Source organism: Rhopilema esculentum, chromosome 16 (assembly GCF_057945365.1).
Source record: "Rhopilema esculentum isolate cy_ngs chromosome 16, ASM5794536v1, whole genome shotgun sequence".
NCBI lineage: Eukaryota > Metazoa > Cnidaria > Scyphozoa > Rhizostomeae > Rhizostomatidae > Rhopilema > Rhopilema esculentum.
In genome coordinates, this window is record NC_142830.1 from 13553366 (window position 1) to 13578998 (window position 25633).

Consider the following 25633-nt stretch of genomic DNA (forward strand, 5'->3'; position numbering starts at 1 on the left):
TACCGGACACATTGATAAAGCAACAAACAATTTCGTCCGCAATTTTTTCTTTACGGTAGACCCCTTCAAACTTGCATGCTGCTTCGTGATAACTGTTTGCTTCCGTTACTTTTTAATACGCATTTGCACTGCAAATCGCGATAAAATGTAATCCTTAACATTTGGAAACTGAGAAAGAACATCGAACAGTTAACTCCATTTTCAACGTAGTGTTATGAAATAAAGTAAATATAATTTTTTGTAAAATTGACAACAACTGGAAAAGAACTAAGAGTTCCAAAGATTTTTATTCGTGTGCTTCTTGGCATTTAATTGCTCTTGTTTAATGAAGGGACTTTTTGACGTAGGCGTCTCCTAGTGATGTTCGCGTTCACATTTGTGGTTTTATCATATTACTGAGTCTACCTTTTTGGCAAATTTCCGAAGCTATTACTTCATTTGTGTCATTCAGACGATAGATTTGTCGTGAGTTTATCGTGGATTTAATAATAAAAATTGAATTCCACGCGAAAGAAGTATCAACTACCTCTTAGGAGGGGAGAGGGAGCTTTGTATGGATCTTGCTCGAATATTATATAGAGTTCTCAAGTGTGACGTCACAAAAAAACCATTTTTCGAATTGTGACCGCATAGCATAAAAGAAAACCAGAAATTACTCCCATATACGCAAATTGAGATATATTTGTCAAAAATTTGGGTGAGCTATGGCCAATAGAAGATTTGAAGTTTGCTAACGGATTACTGTTAATTTGGCTCAGTTCATAAAGTTATGAACTGAGACCAAATTACTGAGGTTTGATGGGGCAAGAGCTTGTGCTCATCTGGTCATATCTCAGCCGATTCGTAATGCCTTTAACTGATTATGCAGATTTAGAGGTATTTCATGATGCTCTTTCAGGTTATGAGAACAAATTCAAAAATAGATTTTTGTGACGTCATCACTTGCAACTCTATTGCGTCACTGAGATAGAACTCCCCAAACGGGGCCTGAAGTGCGACAAATCTTGCCCGATTAGAGGGGAGCTGCAGCCTTCCCAGACCATTATGTCTCCTTATCTTCATTAAGAGTAAACAAATCAAGCATATACTTTTCCCCTTTAAACTCAGTGGTGACTCTAAAATTTCCTTTTAACATTTTCTTCTCCTCCCTGGTGGTTACAGCCGTAGGGTTAAGAGAAGCAGGTAGCATGTTGTTGCCTGTTCTCCAAGCTGCTAGCTTGAAATAAAAGTAGACGCTGCGTCTTTATGTCATCTGGTTTTACAGTTGTAAAATGTATGAGAAATTGGGATTTAGTCACATCTACATGTTTGCATTTTCAGGTCGCTATTTGAAGAAACATCACCACCGCGTTGTTGATACTTAAAGTTACTGAGTAATTGTATTATAAGATTGTTGATTAGTAATGCATTTGCATGAATCTATTGTTGTGAAAATCAACATGAGTTGGGTTGTTGGCCCCTGCGCACTTCAACATCATCGGGCCTGGGCTTTATAATTATTTTTGTAATTTGCTGTAGATGAACAGGTTTTATGACAGGTTTAGATGCAACTGGGTGTATCCTTCCTGGATATCAAGCTCTGCGAACAAGTGGCTGCAAATTTGAAGTCAAATGAATACACACGCGTCAGGCAGTATGAAGATGATAGAGTCAAAGGTTTATTCACATTATTTACTCATCTAAAAGGAATACTTTGATGTTGAAAAAAGTCCTTGATGCTTTGATACAGAGGTGTATCCTTTCAACCACTACCAGTTCGGGGCAATGTTTTTAAAATTAAACCTGTAATGTTACTTAAAAGGGAAGTAACCTGTATGAGGCCGGTATGTTCCTTAATTTCTAGGTTCTTTTTCTACAGGGCCGCCGGACGCAGGTTTGAATAGAGAGGTGGGGGCAAAACGAATAAAAAGGGCACAAACATCTATTTTCTGAAACATTATTAAGATATCTTTCTTCCATGTATGATTCATTTCATATTTCTATTACAATCCTTCCCCCGTACATGTGGCAGGCGCATTATGCTCAACAAATGCTCAGATTAATTGCATCATACCAATAAATCAACATTGATGCAGTCATACATGCAAAATTAATAAAAACCTAAAATATGACGTGAAGAACTGAAAGCCATTTTCGAATTTTTAGTCTCTTTCTACTTCAAAGCGAAGTTTCAGTCTCTATGATTATCTAAAGCCCATTCGAACAATGATTTTTATATTCTTATTTTAACATTTATGCAATTCTAGTCCGTTTTGGTTTTCCCGCCTTCCTATCCTTACGCTACATGAAATATTTTTTGAATGCTGCAAAATATTAAGTTTAAGTCATCTTCAGGCAATCGGCCGAAGGTGCGGGCACGTTCTTGTCCATGGCAAAATTAATTTGCAACATTGGTTAGGTTTATCTCATCAGCCTTTTCTTTGTGTATCGAAAGAATCATGCAGTGGTTCAGTCGTCCTTTGGTTACGATGAACGAAGCATGTTTTTAACTCTCTTTAGACTTTATGCTGACCTTTCACTAATGCGTTTGTTGCTGAAAACACACAGGAAGTTTTTTCGCCAAACTGACAGTGTCTTGTAAGTAAGAATTGAGGAAATTTCAGTGAATGATTCTCCAACAACGCCTAGATTTAAGTTGTTTTACCTAGCGTCCAAAGGCAAAATTGCTGGCTGTGAAAAAGTACACGCAATATCTTTTTAAAAGGGGCACTTTTTACACTTTTTCCAGTCATGGGGCTGTGCCCCATGCCCCCTCCCCGGCAGTGCTGGCTCCAGCCTGGGATAAATGGAAAAAACAAAAGGTGTGTCGGGACCACGTCCTTTTGGAACACGCCCTTTTTCCCTGATTGAAACTTTTTCTTCCGGAGAATACAACTCTTGTCTCCCAAGAAATGGTTGTGCAGCAATCAATCCTAGATCTCTTCCTTGAAAAAATGAGCACTACATCCAGAAAGAATTATCTCAAATAGAATAAACTTTCCCTCAGGGAAACCGGAAAACTAGATGTGGAGCATTTTTATGTCAGAACTATGCTATTTACTGTATAATGCAATTTTTTGCTAAAAATCTAAACAGTGTACGTATTTTTGGCAACTACACTGATATCAAATAAAACGCTTATTCGACATCTTAATCTTGGCGTATCCTCTCTTCAGAGTCAGGAAAACATTACGGTCGCACGGTCACTGACCAGAGAGAGGTCCGTGAAAAACATTATAAGCTCATATGCCATTTAGCATTATTATAATTATTATTTTTATTACTATTATTATTAATACTTTGATTTAAAGTTGGCTGTTCGAATTAGCTGAAAATAAAAGCTAATTGAGGCCAACTATTTACAAAAGGTGTATACAGAAGAAATACATAATAATTACAAAAATCCTAAACCATATATAAAAGTTTTGCGAATCCTACTGTTGCAATGTTTGCATTTTGTTGTCTTAAGATGTTTTTTAAAAACAGTCAAAGAGACTGAAGTTTTCACTTCTATAGGTAGTTTTGCCCATATTCTTTGACCCATGAGCCTCACGGTATCTGTACCATAGCATGTGGTTCTCACTTTTGGTAGGTTTAAATTGCTCGAGCTTCTTAGTTGATACGGCATTGCCGTTTCCTCAAAAATTGCCATCATTAACGAGGGATTCAAGAAGACGTCACACCCAAGCCACGCCCACTTTCTATTGTTTATGATATTGGTTATGGGTTTCTAAAATCATCAATAAAGAAATATTGACATTTTTCAAATAGAAATTATTTGTCTGTAACACAAATTGTTTGTCCGAAACCATGTATTTCTTTGAGTGTACAGTTCATAGGGCGCTGGACCCGAGAAGCATTCTCTCCGTGTCAAATTAACTTGCTGGTTAGGTTTTATTATATTTGTATGTTAATCAAGAATTTCAACCTTGTCATATTTATTTATTTTGCAAATCACTATCATTGCTGCCATGAAATAAATTTTATTTTGAATATTTATTTTGAAAAGGAAATGAAATTTTTTTCGCCATAACCGTTGTGTTACTGTGAGGGAGCAATGGAACCTGCAGCGTCATTTTGACTGATCTCCAGACTCCCTAGAAGCGCACAGTGGCTGCCATTGCAACAATATCGTGACGAAAGATGGCGGCCAGTACATTGATATCTAATATCCCTTCAGAAAGAAGTAGTTTGAAGAAAACTGATGGCAAACAGAGAGTGAAAGATGTGGCTGCTATCCAGGTAGCTCTTTCTGCAATTAATATTTAAGTTCCCAGGCTATTGAGTTGTTTTTTATTTTATGAAGTAGCCTAACGGATATCGCGGACAAACTGAATGAGACGCATCTCACATAAAATGACTTGACCTCGCGCAGTTATCTACGAGCATTTCATCATTACCCTTTCTTTATAGTCAAGAAAATCATTGGAATTATCTTTAGAAAGTTGTACGCCCTTTCTACCCAACTTCCTGAATATTGATATAATTTGCACTCCCGAGATTTAATCCGACGTTTTGCCACTTTTTGGACATTGCTCTAAAGGAATGCTGCTTCCACATCAAGCAATAGGTACAAAAATATCACATTCTTGTGAATTACGTGTCGCATTTCTGTTCAAGGATATTTCATTCTTTTGAAAAGTCTGGAAAGGTGTTTTGGGCTCGAAATTAATCGAGTCGTTTTCAAAGAAAAATCTGGATCAGTTCTGTTTGGAACATTCCAATGTGCGTCAAGATAACATCGTTGTTTGAAAAAATAACATCATTAACTCACATTCCCATCAAAATGCCTTCAGTGATTTGGTTTGTCCCCTTTGCAGGCCCAAAGATTAAACCAAAAAAGAATTAGCAAAAAATTTCCCCTGGAAACAAGTGAAAAGTCTCCTTGCATGCTAGCCATCTTGGCAAAAATAGCATTCTTGCCAATAATTGTTGAACTGTGCTATATCTTCTTTATAATAGTATACTGAATGGCAAGCAATACAATGGCTATGGCAGCCCACCCAATATGAATTTAAAGGACACAGTACTGTCTACATGCATACTGGAATATTGTTGTGCAACATTCCACTACATAGTGTCTCTTTCACCAAACTGCATGAAAAAGCATTATCAGGGACCTCAATATTTATTAGGGATGGTTCCAAGGGACTCTTAACTCCCAAACACGAAAAATTTATTGCACCAAGCAAATATGCAATCAAATAGTATGTTCTCTCAGAGCAAGTCATGAGATATCTTGGAATATTATCTCCTGATCAAAACACAATAGGGTTAATTTTTTCCGATTCCTGGTTGAGTTACCAGATACATTAGTTTGGTTAAGCAGCACCCGAGATATGAATATCAGCTCCAGAGGCAAGGCTTGAAAACATTGTTGAAAATGGAGGCTGAGCGAAATGTTTGGATTATTCTGGGGTTCAGTGAAGGCTTCCACTATGGCTGTCTGCCAGACAATTTTTTGGAATATGACATTCTAAAGATAGCCAGAAAATGCATTTAAGTTATTTACAACATCATTTCTTACCAAAAGTAGACCCTAGACAATAGTTATATAGCTCTCTGTGTAATTATGCTTTATATGTTTTATAATTATGTTAAGTTTTATTTGAGTTTGAAATTACAATGAGAAAGAAGGTACATATATGGGTGGAAAAGGTGCCAGCAAAACAAAGGTTTGTAATATAAGGTGTGCGATTGCACATACTCACCTCAATACACGCCCAAAGGTGTGCAAGGCATCAAACTCAGAACCAAAAATTCCCAAGGAAAATTCAGCATCCCCAAAGTTGGGAAATACGTTTTTAGTGTTTCTACTGCAGCAGGAAGTCAGAGTCACCAGATTTAAAAGCAGTTCAGACAGCGAAAATCAATACTATTCTTTACATAAACATGTAATATAGCTTGATCAAATGGATACAAGATTATCTTATATTTTTTATATCATATTTTTATGATGAGTTTCTACAATGATATCCTCTACCTTAGCAATTTAGGGAAGTCAGTAACTTTGCATTGCGATAATTCTATGGACAATAGGGTCTATTAAAAATGAAAATTCTTTGATTCAAAGACTTTGTATGATGGAAATTTATTAACCAATAAAATATGATTTCATTATAGAAGAACAAATCCATTTCTCTGCCAATTTCCTTGGTGTTTGTTCAGTTTATAACGCAAAAGGTCTCCTTGAAAGCAGTACCCTATATTTCTTGACAACAACAATGAAAAACAACAGACGAAAAAGCTGTCCAGTTTGCATTCAGTTTGCATTCAGTTCAGTTCAGTTCAGTTCAGTTCAGTTTGTTTATGAGCAGTCATTTTCATGTCACAAAGACTGCTCATAAACAAAAAGGCCCTTCTTGCTAAAAAATGACCATCCCCTAAAAGAATGCAAAAAGCAACTCGAAAAAGTTAAGTGAAGGCTGGATGACATTATGCCGATTACTCAAATCTATTCTGATGCTGTATCCTTGATTTGAAATTGGAATGGGCTACAAATATAATACAGCATCCTTCTGTCAGACAGATGTCTGTTTTGAATAAAAATGAATGAATTGAATGTGAAATGAATAGAAGAGATCTCTCTTTATATTGCTATTGGCACCAACAATAGTTATATTCTAGACTTGATGCCTATTATCCAAAAAAGTAGCTAGAAGGAAAAAATTGTCGAGTACTTTTCAATTAATTGATGCTTAAATTGTAGATAATCCTTTATAGTTTCATGTGTATAAAATGCCAAGTTACACTAAAATACCATCAGAGCATACAAGACAAACTAGACATTGTACAATGTCCTCACTTTGTTTTCTATTTTTTTCATTTTTGAGAAGCATTAGACTAAACCTTTTTGTATATGATATTCAATACAAAACATCTACAATTGAGGCACTACCCACAAACAGGTATAATACTATTGCAAGAATGATAGGAAGAGGAGCAAAATATCATGACTACCTCCTGGACATCAAAGTACATCTAAAATACAACTGATTATTCAGATGAAAATACTACAATTAAAACTTTTCACAAAAAATGGTAATTTTCTTGAGCTGGTTTCAAAGTTCTTTAAAGTCAAGAGGTTATCAAGTTACAGAGTTGAAAATAATTTTCAAAAGTATCTTTTCTGAAAAGTTTAGAAGGGTGTCAAAGTAGACATCAGAAAGTTTCTTGAAGTTGTGAACAAGTTAACCAACATTCCAGAGTTAAACCCCCTCCCCAGGATGTTTAGAAGAGATTACAGAATAATTGAAGATCAAAAAGCTTCAGAAAAACATTGTATGGTTGCTATAAACTTAATACAGAGACAGGAGAGTAATTCCTTTTCAAGTTAAAGAGATTTCAACAGATTAGCTAAAAAGATTCATAATTAACTTCAAAACAACAGACTGCTGTCTTAATTATTTTATCTTGAAAATAGTTCATCTGTCATTCCCAAATAGACATTGACCATGTTACTGAAAAGAAATCTTTATTGAAACATAAAGACTTAATCTAGTTAATAAAAGTTACAGGCCAGATAGGAAAGTGCAATTTGTGACAAAAAACAACTGAGAAAGCTACATACTTTGTCTGGCTTCAAATTACACCTGAAGCTTTCTCCTGGATTTCTGTCTGTTTAAAGAGAAGATTTTTGCACTGAGATGGCCCTTCCTGAGGTAGGCCCCTTTTAATCCAACTTCACATCTGGCAGTGTCAAATGTAAAAGCCTACTCTGTTATACTTATGGTTGGCTTTTCGGTGTTGATCTTCTTACCTTTAATGGTTGACATGCCAAGGATTGGCAAAACTGGTAGAGAAACATCATGTTTTTAGGTTCTGGATAGCAATGTATGATCTTGTTGTTTAGATATGGTTCACAATGTATAGATATGGTTAGTGTTTAGATATGGTTAGATATGGTTCAATATTTGTAGTCTGTAAATATGCCTTTTCCATTAAAACGATCATAATACCTTGAAAAAGGTTCTTGAAAATCAGTCTGAAAAAGCCAACTGTTTTGGCACACATGAATGGCTTCATTCAATTTACTAAATTTGAACGGAGACCACAAAGAGTCCAGATAAAAAGCACTTTCTCTAATATCACCAAGTTGAATTATAGGGTACCTCTAGGTTCCTGTGCTGGTCCTTTGCATTCATTTTAATGTGTATGCAAGCATCCTAAGTGAAGTTTTTGAAATGTTTGATAAATTGGTAATGGGTTATAAAGTTTACAGCTTTGTATTAATCATTTTGTCTCAACACAGAGGCAATGCTATTAACATTTCAAAACATTGGCTTGTAAGCTTTTAAATTGTTAACAGAGCAAAAACATATTTAAAATGCCTTGGACTATCACATCTAGACTAGAACTGACAATGCTTTGATATTTGTATCCAAGCATCAACCATAAGGCCAATGCAAAATATTCAGCTCCAAGGCAAATACTGGGTATGCCAAAATTTGAACATAGCTTTGCCAAAACTAACAGCATTCAGTTTAATGTCACAGGATGTTTTCAATATCAAAGCAATTCATAATGTGGCTCTAGAACAATATTTGTGATTTGACTGAGCCAAAGCAGTGGAAGTATGAACTACACTTATAGGAACACTGATGAAAGATGTTTCTATATTTCCATTTGATGATAAGGAGTTATTTTCCGAATGTGCTGTCGTTTTGATGTTTTGTTTAACATGCAGAAAACACGGAGCCATCAAAAGACATTGTTGCGTGACCATTGCGTCTTGATGAAATTATTGATTAATTACAATACAAGGTGTATACACATAAAATGAGGGGATGAAAGTGTTGTTGATTACGTAACTGTGGATACAGAGACAGTGGAAGGTGTTAATAACAGTGATACAATGGAAGACATATTTTGATTGGAAAGTGGTCACTACACACTCTTGTCTATTTTATCAATCTTGTGAACAATGCTCTCATCTTTAGTACTGTAGTGACAGAGCCTTTACAGCTTTTGCATCAAAGCTTTAGAATTTTTTTTTCATCAGAGTAAGAGCTTTGGAATCTGTTGATGTTTTTGAAAAGGATCTCAAGCACATCATTTTCAACTTGTTCTTGATACTTTCATATTCAGACAATTTTAGATACATAGGATACTATGTATTATGAAGATTGATAGTAAGATTATTTTATTCAATGCATTAAAATATTAAGTGTATCGTTATAATTAAAATTTAATTATTATCACTTTTTGTGCTAGAACATATTTGGTATTATTTTGAGGCATATTTTGACATATTTTGATATTGCAAAAATGGCAGAAAATTTATGCAATATTCTATTTCGTTTTCAGATGGAGGTTGAAGAGCCTGGTTCTCATGATGGTTTACAACAATATTATGTTACCAAAATAGAAGAGTTACAGGTAGGCCTTGTGCACAATTAAGTAACCGAGACATTGACACCTTTTTTGTAAGAAACTAAGCTCAGAATCTGGATTCTGCTTCCTTTTTTGTTAATTTTAGTACTTAATAGTTCTTAAAGGTTTCTCAAATACCAATTTCTTTTTGTTATAATGCCAAATATCTACGTTTTGGATAAGAAATGACAAAGAAAAACCTTGGGTAGCAAGATAATTTCCAATATTTAATGCAGATGCGAACAAAACAATTCTTATTGTCAATTGAACTGAAAATAGACATCTAATCACTTAATACAAGATTCTTTTCTATCTAATAAAAAAATTGGCTTTTTGCTGTTTCTTTATGCAAAAGAATTTTGCCTAAAAATGATTTACTTATAAATTGTGGGTATCTTTGACATGTATTGCAGGGCCTGGGCCAAAGGGGGGGCCATGACCCCCGACGTTTCTCGCCAACTATAGGTATCAAATCCCCCTTTTAGGTATTGAATAGGTAACCCCAATTTTTTGCCCCCCCCCCCCCCCCACTTTAGAATCGGTGGCGCAGGCCCTGTATTGTGTCAAGCTGCTGAATGCAAGTTGCACTTGGGTAAAAATAGATTAGGAAATAATCATTTTTATGTCTATAATCTTCAAATTGATTTATAAGAGTGCATCTGTAAGGTTTTTTAGAGTGTACCCAGAGCACCTCCCTCTAACACTGTGCTTTGCTTGCAATATTTTGGGTATAAAAAAATATTTTAAAGTTTCTATGTAGGATTGTCGCTCACACTTCAAGCAGTAAATCTGTCTTAATATTGCAAGTAAATCAGCACAAATTTTTTTTGAAATATATGAGAAGGTTATGATAGCACTTGATAGCCCCTCCTTAGTGTTAAGCTATGTTGAAAAACTGAAGAACTAACTTATGAATAACGAAACTCTTGTGTTTCTAAAGTCAATCAAAGATTGCAAGAAAGATGTTGCAACCGTGTATAGGTTGTTTATTTCCCTCGAGTAGATTTTGTCATCTGCAGAGAAATCAGTGTATTTGATAATCAAAACCATAATTGGAATTTATTGTTAACCTTTATTGGAAAGTTTTGCTAACCTATATTTTTATAACCAATGTGGTTTATCATCATCATCATCATCATCATCAGGTACCATCTTCTATCAGAAGGTTGGCTACCATGACCCTCCAACAATCCCTATCCTCTGAAGATCATTTAGCTCTCTCAATGCTCTCACACCCGCTCCATTCCTTGACATCTTCTCCCCATGTTCTTCTTTGCCTTCCCCTGTCTCTTTTTCAGTCAATCATACCTTCCAAAACAAGCCTTGCGAAGAACCCAGATGATCCCCTCACAATGTGGCCAGCAAATCTCATTTTTCTTTTTATCATTTCGTTGACTAAATTTCTCAGCACCACAATGTGGTTTATAACATATGAAAATTACTATTTTCCGTTCTATCATAAAGTGCCTGATGCCATATAGACAGAGCTGTTTAGAAAAGAGCAGTTCTAAGTTGCTACTCCTAGTTTCACATTTAATTGTTCATGTGCCTGATGATGGTATTATGCATGAAACCCAGCCAGGGTAGCAAATTAGAACCATTCTGTTCTATACAGCAGCTAGTTTTTAATATTTGTGTTTACAACCTATGTAGTTAATGACCTATAATTTATTTGTCTAATGTGTGCCATGTTAACAAGATTTTTCTGTTAAATTGAAGGTTGTTGTTTCTGAAAAAGTGAAAAACCTTAGAAGATTAGAGGCACAGAGAAATGAACTTAATGCAAAAGGTAAAGCATTTGTATTTTTTTCTGCTTGTAATGTCAATTCAATTCAATTCAATCGAATTTTATTTGTATACTACAGAAAAATAAAACTTAATTGTATTTATGTAATACTGTAATATACACAACCCATGATTCATATGTCACAATGAATGATTCATCTCGATAATAAGAAAGCTAAAGAAACAGTGATGTCCTGTAATCCTGTACCACTTTTCAAGTATCCTGTAATTTACTAAAGAGACTATCATTGTTATTCTTGAATGACTGTTTTGTTCTTTCTTCTTTTCTTTAAAGTCAATTGGCATATGATTTTTCATTCAACTTTAACTAGATAAACTTAAATAAAACTTGTTTATATAATGGCAGACGTGTTAGGCACTAAATTCTGATATGTGATAGTCCATAGATAGATTTATGTTAAAACTCAACAAACTGCTGAAGCAATAATGCCTTAAAAATGATGGTGTTGAGGATCCCAAGCATTACTTGCTGTCGTGCCACTTATGATGCTCAAAGACATGGTGTTCTGAACAGTGTCAATGCATTATTACATCAACATGGCCTGTCAAACTTTTGAAATGAAACGCTACTTAATGTTTTGTTGTATGATCATGAAAGGCTACCAATTGCTTTTAATAGAGAAATAATCAAGGCAACTCTGAGATACATTCATGCATCGCGACGATTTCGGTGAATCACCGCTACCCTCCCTACCCGCAAAGTGTCTTTCTTGTTTTTTTCTTTCTTTTTTGTAGTTTCCGTAATCAAAGCCTGTTTCAAAATGTAGCTGGGTGTGTATAAACATGCTAACCCTCCCTGGGTGTCTCTCCTGGTTTATATTTACCCTCCCTGGGTGTCTCTCCTGGTTTATATTTACCCTCCCTGGGTGTCTCTCCTGGTTTATATTTACCCTCCCTGGGTGTCTCTCCTGGTTTATATTTACCCTCCTTGGGTGTCTCTCCTGGTTTATATTTACCCTCCCTGGGTGTCTCCTGGTTTATATTTACCCTCCCTGGGTGTCTCTCCTGGTTTATATTTACCCTCCCTGGGTGTCTCTCCTGGTTTATATTTACCCTCCCTGGGTGTCTCTCCTGGTTTATATTTACCCTCCTTGGGTGTCTCTCCTGGTTTATATTTACCCTCCCTGGGTGTCTCCTGGTTTATATTTACCCTCCCTGGGTGTCTCTCCTGGTTTATATTTACCCTCCCTGGGTGTCTCTCCTGGTTTATATTTACCCTCCCTGGGTGTCTCTCCTGGTTTATATTTACCCTCCTTGGGTGTCTCTCCTGGTTTATATTTACCCTCCCTGGGTGTCTCCTGGTTTATATTTACCCTCCCTGGGTGTCTCTCCTGGTTTATATTTACCCTCCCTGGGTGTTTCGCCTTGCATCATTTTTGGAACAGACTTTGAGATAATTGTGAATAGCCACAGTGTTGTTATGAAGATTCATTTCCTCTGTGGCATCGTTATAGCACTGTATTTTTAGTAGTGTTTTGTAAATTTCCATGAGCATAAAAAAGCTTGACAATGCTTTTCAATTTACACCTTATGCCTTATATAGCAGTTTGTACTGTTGCAGTATCCTTTAAAGATGTTCTTTTACAAGAATAATTTTTTGAATGTATCAAAGTTTTGCAATCATTGTACTCACACACTTGATTGTGTCCTTAGTTCGCCTGCTTAGAGAAGAGCTGCAACTTCTTCAAGAGCAAGGTTCTTATGTCGGAGAAGTAGTGAAACCAATGGACAAGAAGAAAGTTCTTGTCAAGGTAGCTATTATACGGTTTAATGCTTAGACAAAATCCTTGTTTTGTTAGTTACAGAAAAATTATTGGCTTTGTTTGGCATATATGATAAAAACACGACACTGTTCATTCTTGTGTGAAGGTCTCACACATTTGCCAGCAAGCAAAATCATTTTCACAATAGGACTAAAAACAATAATTTTCCTTTGTGGTAGCTAAAATTTGATAACAAATTTTGATCTATGAATGGACATTATAATACAAAAAGTAAAGACGAAGTGGTGATGTAAGTTGCCCTTCGACTGAGTTAACTAATGCCAGCCTTAAATAGTTAATCTGTTTTGATACCTATGACCAAACATGTTTGCTTTAGCAACTAGATTTTTGAAGTCACGAGGTCATTATGTATGTGCGATATATACTCTAGCAATTTGTAGATTGGATCCTTGCTTGATGAAGTTCTTGTGGATGTATTTGGTTAAATGATGTGACAAAATTAACGGTTACGCTCTTGCTTAGTATTATGTGTTAATCTCACGACAAGAGAAAATGCACGTCTTGTTTGATTGCTTCAAAAGCTGTTATGCACATTAATGTGTTTGCATGTTAATTTGTAGCTGTGAGTGTTCAGCAAATGCGAATCTATTGAGACAAATTAATGGCGTTTATCTCTGTATGTCAGATCTTCTCAACTGATTATCTTGTTTTGCAGGTTCATCCCGAAGGAAAATACGTTGTTGATCTCGATAAAAGCATTGAAATGTCCCAGGTGAGGATATTGCAGCTGTAGCTTGAAACGATATGCAGGAAATCTTGAAATCAGATTTGAATTTTTTTCACATTTGATGAGTGGGTTGGAAACAGCATCTTGCCACGCAGTTGTTGGTTTTTGAAAATGTTGCAGCTGCGAGTGAATGCTCGTGGCGTAGGGTGAAATGTGTCAATTTTATAGCAGATAATTTAAAGTATACAGCAGATTTGCTATATCACTTAAATATCAATAAAAATGGTTGAGAAGATTTTACTAGTTTTTTTATACTGCTCGAGCTGTTAGTGCTGTGATAGTAAGAATAAGGCAGTTCTAAGTTGCAACTATTAGCTCCCACTTGACGTGGTCAACATTTTTGATTGCATTGCTACAACGATCGTGCAACTTAAAGCGCCCTTTTCCAGATTAAAATTTTATCTAAAACTACCCTGGATCGGTGACAGTTCCCTGCGTTTTGAAAGCCAAATAAAACAGGCCATTACAAATTGTTTCTTTGCAGTGAATCCACGTATTGTTTACCGTACGAAAAAGGCCCTTCCCTCCATTCAAAAGAATTGCGTTCCTGCCTCACAAAAGAGTTCCGTTGTATATGAATTTACGTGCCAGTGTGATTCTGGCTACGTAGGACGCACTACCCAAAGATTGGAGAATAGAATAAACAACATGTTCCGTCTAGTATTAGAAACAAAACTTATCCCCAAAGAGAACAGCCACCTCGGTCTTGCAGATCTAAAACTATAACTAAAACCTGCGATTCTGCTATCGGGCAGTATTTACTGGAAAACCCAGATTGTGTAAAAAACTATAATGGCAACATGTTTCGGATTATTGGTAAAGCCCGATCGTCGATCCATCTAGCAGTTCTGGAATCTATCTACATAAGCACGAAAAAACCGCTTTTGTGCAGACAGAAGGAGTTCGTTTTAATCTTAGGACTCCATTGGTAAAATTTTCAATGGCAAGCGGCACTGATTGGGCAACCTCATCAACAGTCATGTGCTCGCGTTTCTGACTGGCCTATTTCGATCCACAACTGGGTATATATATTTCCTAGCGTAGAGTTTTTGATCTATGTTCTGACGTTTTATACTCTGAAGAGTATCAGACGAAAAGCTTTAGTTTACTCAAATGTTTGCTTCTTTCAAAGCCATTATCAAATTTTGTTCCACCAAAAGATTGTTTTATTATAATTTTCGAAGCTGTCTCTGATTCGCTCTGGTGCCGGGTCTTAGCGAACGTTTTCTGAGCATGCGCATAATATTTCAACTGCAAACGTGCGAAAGTCAGGTTTCGGTCATAAAATCATCGTACTGTGTTTATAATCGATTGCTGTTAACTTTCTTTCTTTACTTTCTTTCCTATCTTTTTATCGCCAATGGACATTACATCAGTCCCCTTGAAATTTCCAGTGCTCTATTCTTTTCGTCTACTCTTATTTGTCATTGTTTTTCAGGTGACGGCAAACTCTAGGGTGGCTCTAAGAAACGATAGTTACTCGCTGCATAAAATTCTACCAACGAAAGTAAGTATGAAGATTTGACACAAAGCAATCTTTCTACGTCGTATTTTGCTGTCATAAACCAGTTGTTCTTAGCTAGAAGGAACTCGGAACAGATAGTTAAATTCCATCCATTGATTCATAGAATAACAATTATGATCTTTTTATTTATTCTATGCTGGATAAATTCTATAAATCCGATAATTTTTGTTTTGGTAACTTGGTACCTTTGTTGATTTCAGGAACCATAAATAATAACACGCATGCACGTTTATAATTTGTTCTTGAAAATTTTGTTGCCCATAGAAGTGTGTTTTAAATTATAGTTTTTTAAATCAGTAAGGGTTCAATTTTACCTACATATAATTTTACGTTCAACACACAGGGTCTCATCAAATCATTGGCTAAAATACCAGTGACCCAAAACACGATCAACTTTTCATGTGACATATAGTGACTCGATAAAACAGTCTAACTGATTGGGTTATAATGGCTTTTTCTGCATTGACAGGTTGATCCTCTTGTAAGTCTAATGATGGTGGAGAAAGTGCCAGATTCCACCTACGAGATGGTGGGAGGCCTTGATAAACAAATCAAAGAAATTAAAGAAGTATGTTGGAGTTTATACATTGCATTTTATACCGCTGATGTTTCTAAATTTTTGGCGTGAATGTTGTGTACTTTTAGTGCATGACAAGTTCTTTTATATTTCAAAATTGGTAATATGTTTAAGCAAATTCATATTTGGGTGTACGCACACTATTGATAATTAAATTATTATTGTGAACAATTTTTTTGCGGTACAGAATTTGAAATTGGCTTTGAAAAGCAAACATTTTACAACATACTAAAAGCTTTTTCGTCTGACACTCCTCAGGCTCAGGGCAAGGGTCCGAAAGAACACGATGAAAAATATATTTTCTATTTATTCATCGTGTTTCTATTTAATATATTTTTCATCGTGTTCTTTCGGACCCTGATTCTGACGTTTTATGCTCTGGGGAGTGTCAGATGAAAAAGCTTTTAGTATGTTGTAAAATGTTTGCTTTTTTCAAAGCCATTTTTAAATTATTAGTTGTAATTTTGAGCTTTGTATACGTGAATAAATCCCAAAAAGATGTTCAACACGTGGGTATATGGGAATCAGCCGGAAATTAATACTTTTGCTTACTTTCAACTTAAGTTCATCTTTTTTATGGTAAGCTATTTTTAGACTTTTGTTAGGATCTAAGCCTTCATTATTTTTATATTTTAACAAAGATGTCCTGCTTTACGAAATAATTTTTCTGGTTTATGAATCTGGGTCTCACATTTGTTTTTTAGGTCATAGAACTTCCTGTCAAACATCCAGAATTATTTGAAGCTCTAGGAATCGCACAGCCAAAGGTGAGTTTTCTTATATTTTCTAACTTATTATTAGATTTCGTTTGAGGTCGCAGCTTAGAAACAAATAATCTACAGAGAAAAGGACCATATTGGGTATCTACCATGGAGATGGGATGGGTGCGTTATAGAGGGGTTTCTGATATTGGAGAGGGAAGGATAAAAAGAGAGAGTAAATTGATTCAAAAAAATAAAAGAATTCAAGAACCTACGAAATATCTTTTTATGAATCACTTAATATATAAGAATCTTCTTTAGGCTGAAAGATATACATTGGTGTGGTTCTTAATGTAACTGGTATCTTCAGAAAATTTTGCACCTTGGCCAAGGATTCTACGTAATTGAGCTGCAAAGGCCCAAAATCTTTGTATTGTTTATTTTCAAACACATTTGTGCCTTTCCAAAACATGGAATTGAAATATTGAGTAGGTTTTTTCTTGCAGGGATTTACTGTGTCTGCTAGAGTTTGTTTTAGTTATGATCAAGTGTCATATATTTCCTCTTGTATCTTGATAATAAGTTTACTTCAATACTTTGATTTGAATTATTAGAGCATTTTGAATCTGAACAACAATTTTACAATAAAAATGCAAAGACTGACATTTTTATTTTTATTTTAAACGTATTCACCCTGGTATACAATTCAGTTAATTAATTAAACTGCTTTTCCGTTGACTCAGCCAGAGTATTAAACCAAACTATTAAAGTAGAAACCTGTTTACAATAATTTGATAAAATAAAGAAGCTACGAAACGCGATAAAAAAATAAAGATAAAGCTTTTAATTTCGTTTTGAGTGACTGAATCCTGAAGACTAATTTCATTTCCGAGTCAAGTCTATTCCACGCATTTGCTCCTTCAAACGCAAATTTTATTTTGGCCATCACCTGTTCTCATGTTTGGTATAGCAAGATTGCATTTTGTATTTTGTTAACACGCTGGTATGAAGATTCGACAATTTTACGAAAATATTATCTAGTTTTTCAGGTGCAAGGTCATTTAGGGATTTATCTACGTGACATGATATAAAACTGATGAAAGAATTCAAAATATGCAAAAAAATTTTTAGTAAAGGAGCTCTCTTGATAGATAAACAACCCACGGAGAGTGCTTCCAGTTGTTTATAGAAGCACCAACGCAGAATTTCAACCCCCGAAAATTGCAAAAAGATTTTGGTTATGTGAAATGGGAACAAAAGTTCTACCGAAAAATGGTTCTACATGCTTTGTATCACATACATGTCGCGAAAAACAAGCAAGAGAAACCAGTACGGTTGAATTTTTGGTAACCTAGTATTTTTACGGTCCGATGGTCATCAACAAATAATCGACTGATCATGTGAATCCGAAATAATTATGAGAGCTCTCGGTCAATGGGGATTTCTCGGCACAAGACAAGCTTCTGCCTAGCGCTAATGGCTGCTAACTTCGATGAAATTAAAAAGGTTGATATAACCAAAAAAAATTAAATTTGTCGAAAATAAAGTTTCGAACCGCTCTCTAGGCCTACCAGGTATTAGATGCTGAACTTTCCCATTATAAAATGAAAAAAATGGTATTCAAACCTATGTATGATAGAATTATACTACTTGCTAACCCTCATTGGTGAGAGCTTGTCCAGAATAGAAAACGTTTTTTCCTCTTTCATCCTTTCTGCGCCGTGTTCGTTCAAAAATGGTTTGTTTTCAATTTTCAGCGAGCATGGCGACAATCACGCGGTCGTTTAAATCTTCCGATATCGGCCTCCAGACGACCCGCGTTCGCAGACACTCGTACCCTTTCTCGCTTTTTCCCCTAAATTAGACCCCCCTTTCTGTATTCAAGACAACATTGAGCCTTTTTGCGATAGTCTTTGCTGTTCACATAACAAACTAGAACGACGAAATTTTTTGGCGATGCCAATTTTTTGCGTTGATGCCTCTTTACAACCAAAATCTAATTGTGCTCAGTAAGTTGAAAACAAACTTGAAAAGAAAATCCTAAAAAGTTGTCTTTCTATTAACAAGCTCAGTCCTACAGTAAAGAAAGGAGAGCTTTTACCCGCAGCCGTTCATCTCTTGACCTGTTTCTTTCGTTCAAAATCCGTCACTTGAAATTGTGAGGTCATTTCATTTATACTTAATCTGCTATGTTTGATTAATTTTATTCAAAGCTTCTCTCTTGCTTTGCCAGGGCGTTTTATTGTACGGCCCTCCTGGAACTGGCAAAACTCTGTTAGCTCGCGCCGTCGCCCACCACACAGAGTGTACCTTCATTAGAGTATCTGGCTCAGAACTGGTACAAAAATTCATTGGAGAGGGCTCAAGGATGGTCAGGGAACTTTTTATTCTCGCCAGGTAATTAACGATGTTTTGATAATTTAATTTCATTCTATTGGCTCAATGGCTTCAAATCAATTAATGTTTTATTCTATATGCTAGAATTCTTTCATTTCATCGTCATCGTTGGTGAAAATATTGTTTGTAACTTTTCGTAAATAATTAGGCCAACGTGTTGCTATGGTCATGGTTGTTGAAAGCAAAGGAGTTTACTGTTAATGAATCAAAAACCAGCTTTTGAGCGTATTTTGGGACTCTCAACTCATATTAATTGTCCGTGGATCACCGTAGGAAATCGAAGACTTAGTTTTTGCTGTAGTTGATGTGAAGGATGCAGTTTCCTATTTTTAGGTATCAGAACAGCCGAAAAACAAGTGTTCTTTTCATACCATTATAAAGTTTTTAGCATTGAATTTTTTAACCAAATCTTTTATGATAAAATTTTCTAGAAAAATTCAGATAATCAGCGCTTGATTCAAGCTGACATTGCGATTTCTTTCAGAGAGCATTCTCCATCAATTATCTTCATGGATGAAATCGACTCAATTGGATCCACTAGGATCGACTCAGGAGGTTCTGGAGGTAATAAATGCTAACGGGTTCTGTGTTTTGGTCATCGATAGGTTGAGAAAATATGAAAATATCATACACAAGTTTATAAGTCATGTTTAGAAGAGGGCAAAGCGAATAGATAATAGATCTTAATTTTGTCATCAAGCCTGGTTTTAAGATAGTGTGCAATCAATTTTGTGGCGGTAGAGAATTTTAGAATGACTTTGAAGAAAGCAAATATATTCAAACCTGCCTGATACTCTTCAGGGTACGAAACATTAGAGAAATGATCAATATTTTTTAGCTAGAAATGAATATATCTGGTGATAGATCGAGAAAAGCCAATCTGAAAATGCGAGCACATGACTGTCAAGGTTGACCAATCAGTGCCGCTTGCCTATTGAAAATATTACCAATAGTGTCCACGGGTGAAAACCAACTCCTTCTGTCTGTAGTTTTTTCAATTTGTTACATATTTTGTCACCAAAAGTCCATTTATTTTTGCAGAATTTTTTTATGCCTTTGAAACCCATGGTTTTTTGGGTCATGAAACCCTATGCCATTGTGTTCAGGATTCAGTGCAATGCTTCATTCACAATTTCCTGATGCTGATCGCTGGCTTTATCAAAGTTCAGCAAATCTTATTTTTCATTTTCAAAATGTTTTCACTTAAGTATCAATTCATTCCTATAATTAAAGTAAATTGTTTTATAGTTCTTAAAATCTTAAATCTACAAATTCATTTTCTTTAAATCACTCGTGTAATTTAAGGTGACAGCGAGGTGCAAAGGACCATGTTGGAACTTCTTAATCAACTTGATGGCTTCGAGCCGACGCAGAATATTAAAGTCATCATGGCAACAAATCGAATAGATATTTTGGATCAGGCCCTTCTTAGGCCAGGAAGAATCGACAGAAAAATCGAGTTCCCAGCTCCCAATGAAGAGGTAATAGCAAAATTCTGTCCTAATGCTATATGAGTAGTCAAAAAAGCATACCTAAAGCTCTAGGTGCACCAGTATATGATATACAGAAATACAATGACTGTTGCGTGGAGAAGGAGGCAGGCGGGGAATACAGGAGATATGTAAATCAATTTTCATAAAGACAGGTTTTTCGCCGGGAATAACTTGCAATGCATTCATTTACCGCAAAAACAGGCTATTTTATCATTTAAGCCTAAAGTTAATGTTTAGTTTTTTACTTTTCCCATTTTGAGGTTTTTGTTCCATTTCTAGGAGCCTTGCTGAAAATAACCTTTGTTTTCTTATTGCCTTACCTTCTCATCTTCGATTCTTTTTACAGAAATGTGAAGCTCGCTTACTGATCCTACTTTTTTATACCTTTTTCGTCACGATTTCATGTACCTTTGCAGTTTTTTTTTCGGTAAATTTAGTAGATGTTATCAAACACCATACCCCTCCCCCTACCCCACCTCAAAAGCCAGAGCAAAGTCACCAATCTCGTTTCGTCCCCTCAGTTACTCCTTCTTTGGTTACGAGAGTTCTTCTTAAAGATTCGGATTTTTTTCTCCAACAGCATGTTTGACATTTACAACAATTTTTCATTTAAATAAATGTTCCTCTTTTCTTTCTTCAGGCCAGATTAGATATCCTGCGAATCCATTCTCGTAAAATGAACCTCACCCGTGGCATCAATTTGCGAAAAATAGCCGAAACTATGCCTGGTGCCTCTGGTGCTGAAATCAAGGTAATTTTGTCTTATACCTTGTCTTGCACAGATTATTTAGTTGGCCGTTTTTGCTCCCCAAGCACGTATTTGATTAGCAAAAGTAAAAAAGGAGACCTTCTTAAAACAGGTTCTTTTTGTAGTTAGGTTAATGGACATTAATTTTCTGCTGGAAGTTTAATTTCAACTTTATCATCTCTGTGTCATATGCTTTTAATCATGTGCAAGGATATTTGCGAATGTGATTGAGGGTGGCAGTTCAGTTTCTTTGTTTAACTCGCAGATGTTTCCAGCGATCGTGCAAATTTATCTACGAGCTAGCCCCGTAATTTGGCTAAAGGTTTCCTGTGGATTGTTAAAGTAGACTAAACCGTTTTATGTTGAAGGGGACGCAAAGAGATATATTGAATTTGGCCTAGGGGTGGCACCTTAAAGTGCCCAGAATGCAACCTGGCCCCTTTGACGTTTTAGGACGCAACCTTTGGTTCTCTAGAGGTCCTTTGATAAACGACTGTATGAAAGTAAAGATATATTTGCTCTTTCCTAAATATAAGAAAACATCTGATTGTGTCTGCAAAGTTGTATTTGTGAAAGACCATAATGTTAAAGAATAGGGCTCACCTACAGAAACATTCAACTTCGGTAAGGCAAATTGTTCCCGATAGAGTAAATGATCAAAATGTTGACTTGATACTTTATAGAAATTTTATATCGAGTGATAAAGGTTCGATACTGTCTCACCGATAAAATGGTCGCCAAAATCGTGCAAATGTTGCAGTTCGTTTAAAGAAAATATAAATCGCAACTTGATCAAAGTTAATCTTTTCTTAAAGGCAGTCGACATATACTATTCTTAAAGGCAGATTGACAAATGGCTGAAGCCATCTGCCAATCAGTATTAACCAATCAATAAATGGTGGTATTACGCTCGCTGATTGGTCAACTGTTGATTGACATATGGCCGAAGCCTTTTGTGTCTGTGGACTGCCTTTAAGCAGATGAGTCGTGACTGAAAATAACCTTTCTGTGGAAACTGGAGTGCTATTGATTGGCATAAACAGAAACCTTTATGTTATTCTATGTGAATTTAAACTATGAATAGAAGATTGGAATCTGAATGGCCCTGATATTCAAGATGGGTTGGTCTATGGCGTTGTTTATAGAACCGACAGGTGATGTAAACAGATAGAAAAGCTAGTGCTAATGGTAATTGATGACCTTTTTTAAGGGGGTGAGGGGGCGTGGCGGCCATATTGTACCATTTTTAGGGGCACCTTTTTGTCATAAATACGGTATTTTCAACAATCATCAGGTACCCGGAAAAATTGGTATATTCACATTCATGATGTCTTAAGATATTGATAATGACTTGTTTATGATCTGCAAGAATTCCAGCAGACAATAGGTAGAGTCTTGCAGACTCCTAGTTTAGTATATTTTACTAACAATTCATGATTTTACTTCTTATCTATTAATATGTTATTCCCGTTTATTTCAATAACAACACGCCCCCACCACTCAGCATTTATAACACCCAAAGATATCCCCAACAAGTCCGTGACACATTTTTGGCCGTTTTAAGATCAGTACATGCTTTGAATTTCGTTTGTATTTGTAACAGGGCGTTTGCACTGAAGCCGGAATGTATGCTCTTCGTGAAAGGCGAGTCCATGTTACCCAAGAAGATTTTGAAATGGCAGTAGCAAAGGCAAGTGACCTTTTGAATTTCTTTATTGTTTGTATTAGCTATTTAAACACTTGATTACATAGAGTGACTCTTGATTTTGTGGGATGTTATGGAAGATTATAGACTTCAACCAATGGCCCTTTGTTGGTGTAATGCTTAATGCTTTATGCTTAGTGCTTGCCCTCTGGCTACCTGGCAGCCTAGGAAACCTAATGCCAATACCTTTTGATGCACGAAAAGGAGCTGGCAACTTCCTAGTTGAACCTTTTCGCATTGAAAAAGTGTCTTACCACAAAATCCTCTCTTTTTGGTTTGAATCATTTTGGTTAAAGTTTTTTTAATCATCTGTCTCGCAATCAAATTCCTGGAAGTTGAGACGTACCCGAATTCACTCGGACCTTCAAAGGGGGAGAGGTGTAAAAGAATGATCCTCCTTAGTGTATGTCCGACTTATCGGGGTTACGACTTTTGTCTTGAATCTGGTTGAAATTGCCAATGGGAATTGAAAATCAGTCCGACTGAAATGACAATCCGACTTTATGACAGTCCGACTTAGTGGAAGTACGAGTTACCCGGGGTACGACTGAACAGGATTCAAATATTTTACACATTCAGTTTTATAATTGAAAGAAAGTTGAAAAATACTGGAAGATCGAATGTTTTTGCTCCCAACGCCGTTTTATTATTGAATTCTTTTTCAGGTTATGCAAAAGGACTCGGAGAAAAACATGTCTATCAAAAAGTTATGGAAATAGTTTGCCAGATGCGACGAGCCGTAAACCTGACTATTTGGATTTTATTAAACATTAGGAAAATGCGTATTTTTACAGCACTTTGCGAAAAGCTTGGCAAATGCGAAGATACGGTATTTCGTGATTCGCAAAAGGTTTAGAAAATCTGGATTTGTAACGTTTTGTTAAAATTGATAAGGGCTAGTGTTTTCTGTCTTTGATGATAAAATAAAATGCACAAATAAACCTGCCTGTAAACTGAACTTATTGTTAGTGGAGGCGTCCGACTGGCTTTGTTTAGATGACTCAAACTCGATTGAGATGCGAATCTTAATAATAAGATGCATTTAGCTGAATCGAGATTCTATTTAAACCGGATCCAGATGCCATATAAATCTTAGTCAGCTACGTTAAGCCTAATCGAGATTTTGTTTAAGCTTGGTCTTAAGGCTATTTGAACCTTAGCAAGAAGCGTTTAAGACTCCAGTCTGATCCTAGCAAGAGGTGACCCAAGCCGAATCCAAACTTCTATATTGTAGTCTTGAGTTGATGGAATAATGGTTTGTGTGAGTCTGTTTTATTTAAATGGTAAGAACACTGTTGGGTTACTTCAGTGTTGTGCAGTCTTTACAAGTGTCAAAGTTGAATAAATAGAATAGAATAGAACGGTTTCGCTGTTACTTGCAGTCGTATTTAGCCTAAATGTTATTCTTCAAGAACTCACGGTAGACACCACTATGGCGAAAATGAGAAAACCCATTTTTGATTAGCTATCCAATGAACAAGTCAGATCTTTACAATAGCTTGGTGATAAGTAACAGATTATGTTGTTATGTGAGGGTGTTTCGGTTAATTCGTTATATGTAAGAAAAAGATGGCCATTCCCTCCAAGCCTTCCTTGTGAAGTCTTAAAGCAGTGTGTTGTATCGTTGCGTATTTAATGCCATGTCTCGAAACTGGCCTAGGCAGATATCAATTTGATGCGAGTATGGATGTTAATTTGCCAAACAGTGCAAGCCCGAAGTATCTGATAAAAAAGACATCGCTAGGTACGTTTAATGTAAAGCGGTTTCAAACTTTGTTTATTGTGTCGTAGAATGCAGTCAATGAATTCCATGTCATGCATCGAATTTGTCAGTTTAAATCAGCTTGTTATCTTTTCTGTAGACGCAATAAAACCATCTTGCTTTGCTTAATGTTAAAAAAAGTCACACGCTTTTGATAACTTCCTTAGTATGACCTTCAGTTCTACTTGAAAAATGATGCCAGTGAAAAATAATGCCAGTGGAAAAATGATGCCAGTAGAAAAATGATGCCAGTAGAAAAATGATGCCAGTAGAAAAATGATGCCAGTGGAAAAATGATGCCAGTGGAAAAATAATGCCAGTAGAAAAATGATGCCAGTGGAAAAATGATGCCAGTGGAAAAATGATGCCAGGCGAATCTTAGAAAGAAACAGCAGTCAAAAGCCGATTGCTGTGAATTAAATGCTCATGTATACCTTTACCAAGCTCATAGTTAAGTTGTAGCGTTGTGCATTCAATATGGCTAGCTGTAGACTAGCTGTTAATCCCTTTAATACAGACTTTTCATCTATTCGTATTGAATTAATACAACAAAAAACTGCTAAGTTAAGTATAAATTAAAGATAATGTCCAAGCTAGAAATTTACCTTCATATGTTTATTTGAGTTTCTCGCAATTTTTTAAACTTCGATAATGTTTAAATTACATAAGATTAACAACAAAAGATTATATCATGTTTTGAAAGTTTTAACCATACGACACTGGGCTTGAGATTCTACCCACGTCGTTCAGGAATAATTTAAGAAAGCATTCAAGCTAAAACTTAAAGATTTTTTAGAATGTCAAGGCTCAGCAAAAATATTTTCTTGAAAACAGCATGGAATATCTGTGGTTCATACTTTCGCCAATGAACACCTTTTGTGGCCGAGAAATATACTTTGTTTAGTAATTGTGGCTTTGGGAAAACTCTGATATAAATTGGTAGATGAATTTATATTTCAAAGAAGGATATGAAACAAAAATGTTAAATTTTTGTCGTACTTCCATTGCAGAAATACACTCTCACAATTTCAATCAACATTTGCTTAACTTTGTTTGA

At 35.8% G+C, this 25633-nt stretch overlaps 1 protein-coding gene across 1 annotated transcript; it reads left to right on the top strand.

The window, feature by feature from the left end:
* The first annotated feature begins 4063 nt into the window (after positions 1 to 4063).
* Positions 4064 to 24639, top strand: LOC135681968 (26S proteasome regulatory subunit 8). Its single transcript, XM_089113252.1, has 14 exons — positions 4064 to 4221; positions 9286 to 9357; positions 11071 to 11140; positions 12811 to 12908; positions 13597 to 13653; positions 15107 to 15175; positions 15663 to 15761; positions 16475 to 16537; positions 18705 to 18868; positions 19353 to 19432; positions 20174 to 20349; positions 21002 to 21112; positions 22713 to 22799; positions 23480 to 24639. The coding sequence occupies exons 1-14, from the start codon at positions 4123 to 4125 to the stop codon at positions 23531 to 23533; spliced, it is 1299 nt and encodes a 432-aa protein (XP_088969378.1). The 5' UTR covers positions 4064 to 4122; the 3' UTR covers positions 23534 to 24639.
* The last annotated feature ends 994 nt before the right edge of the window (positions 24640 to 25633 follow it).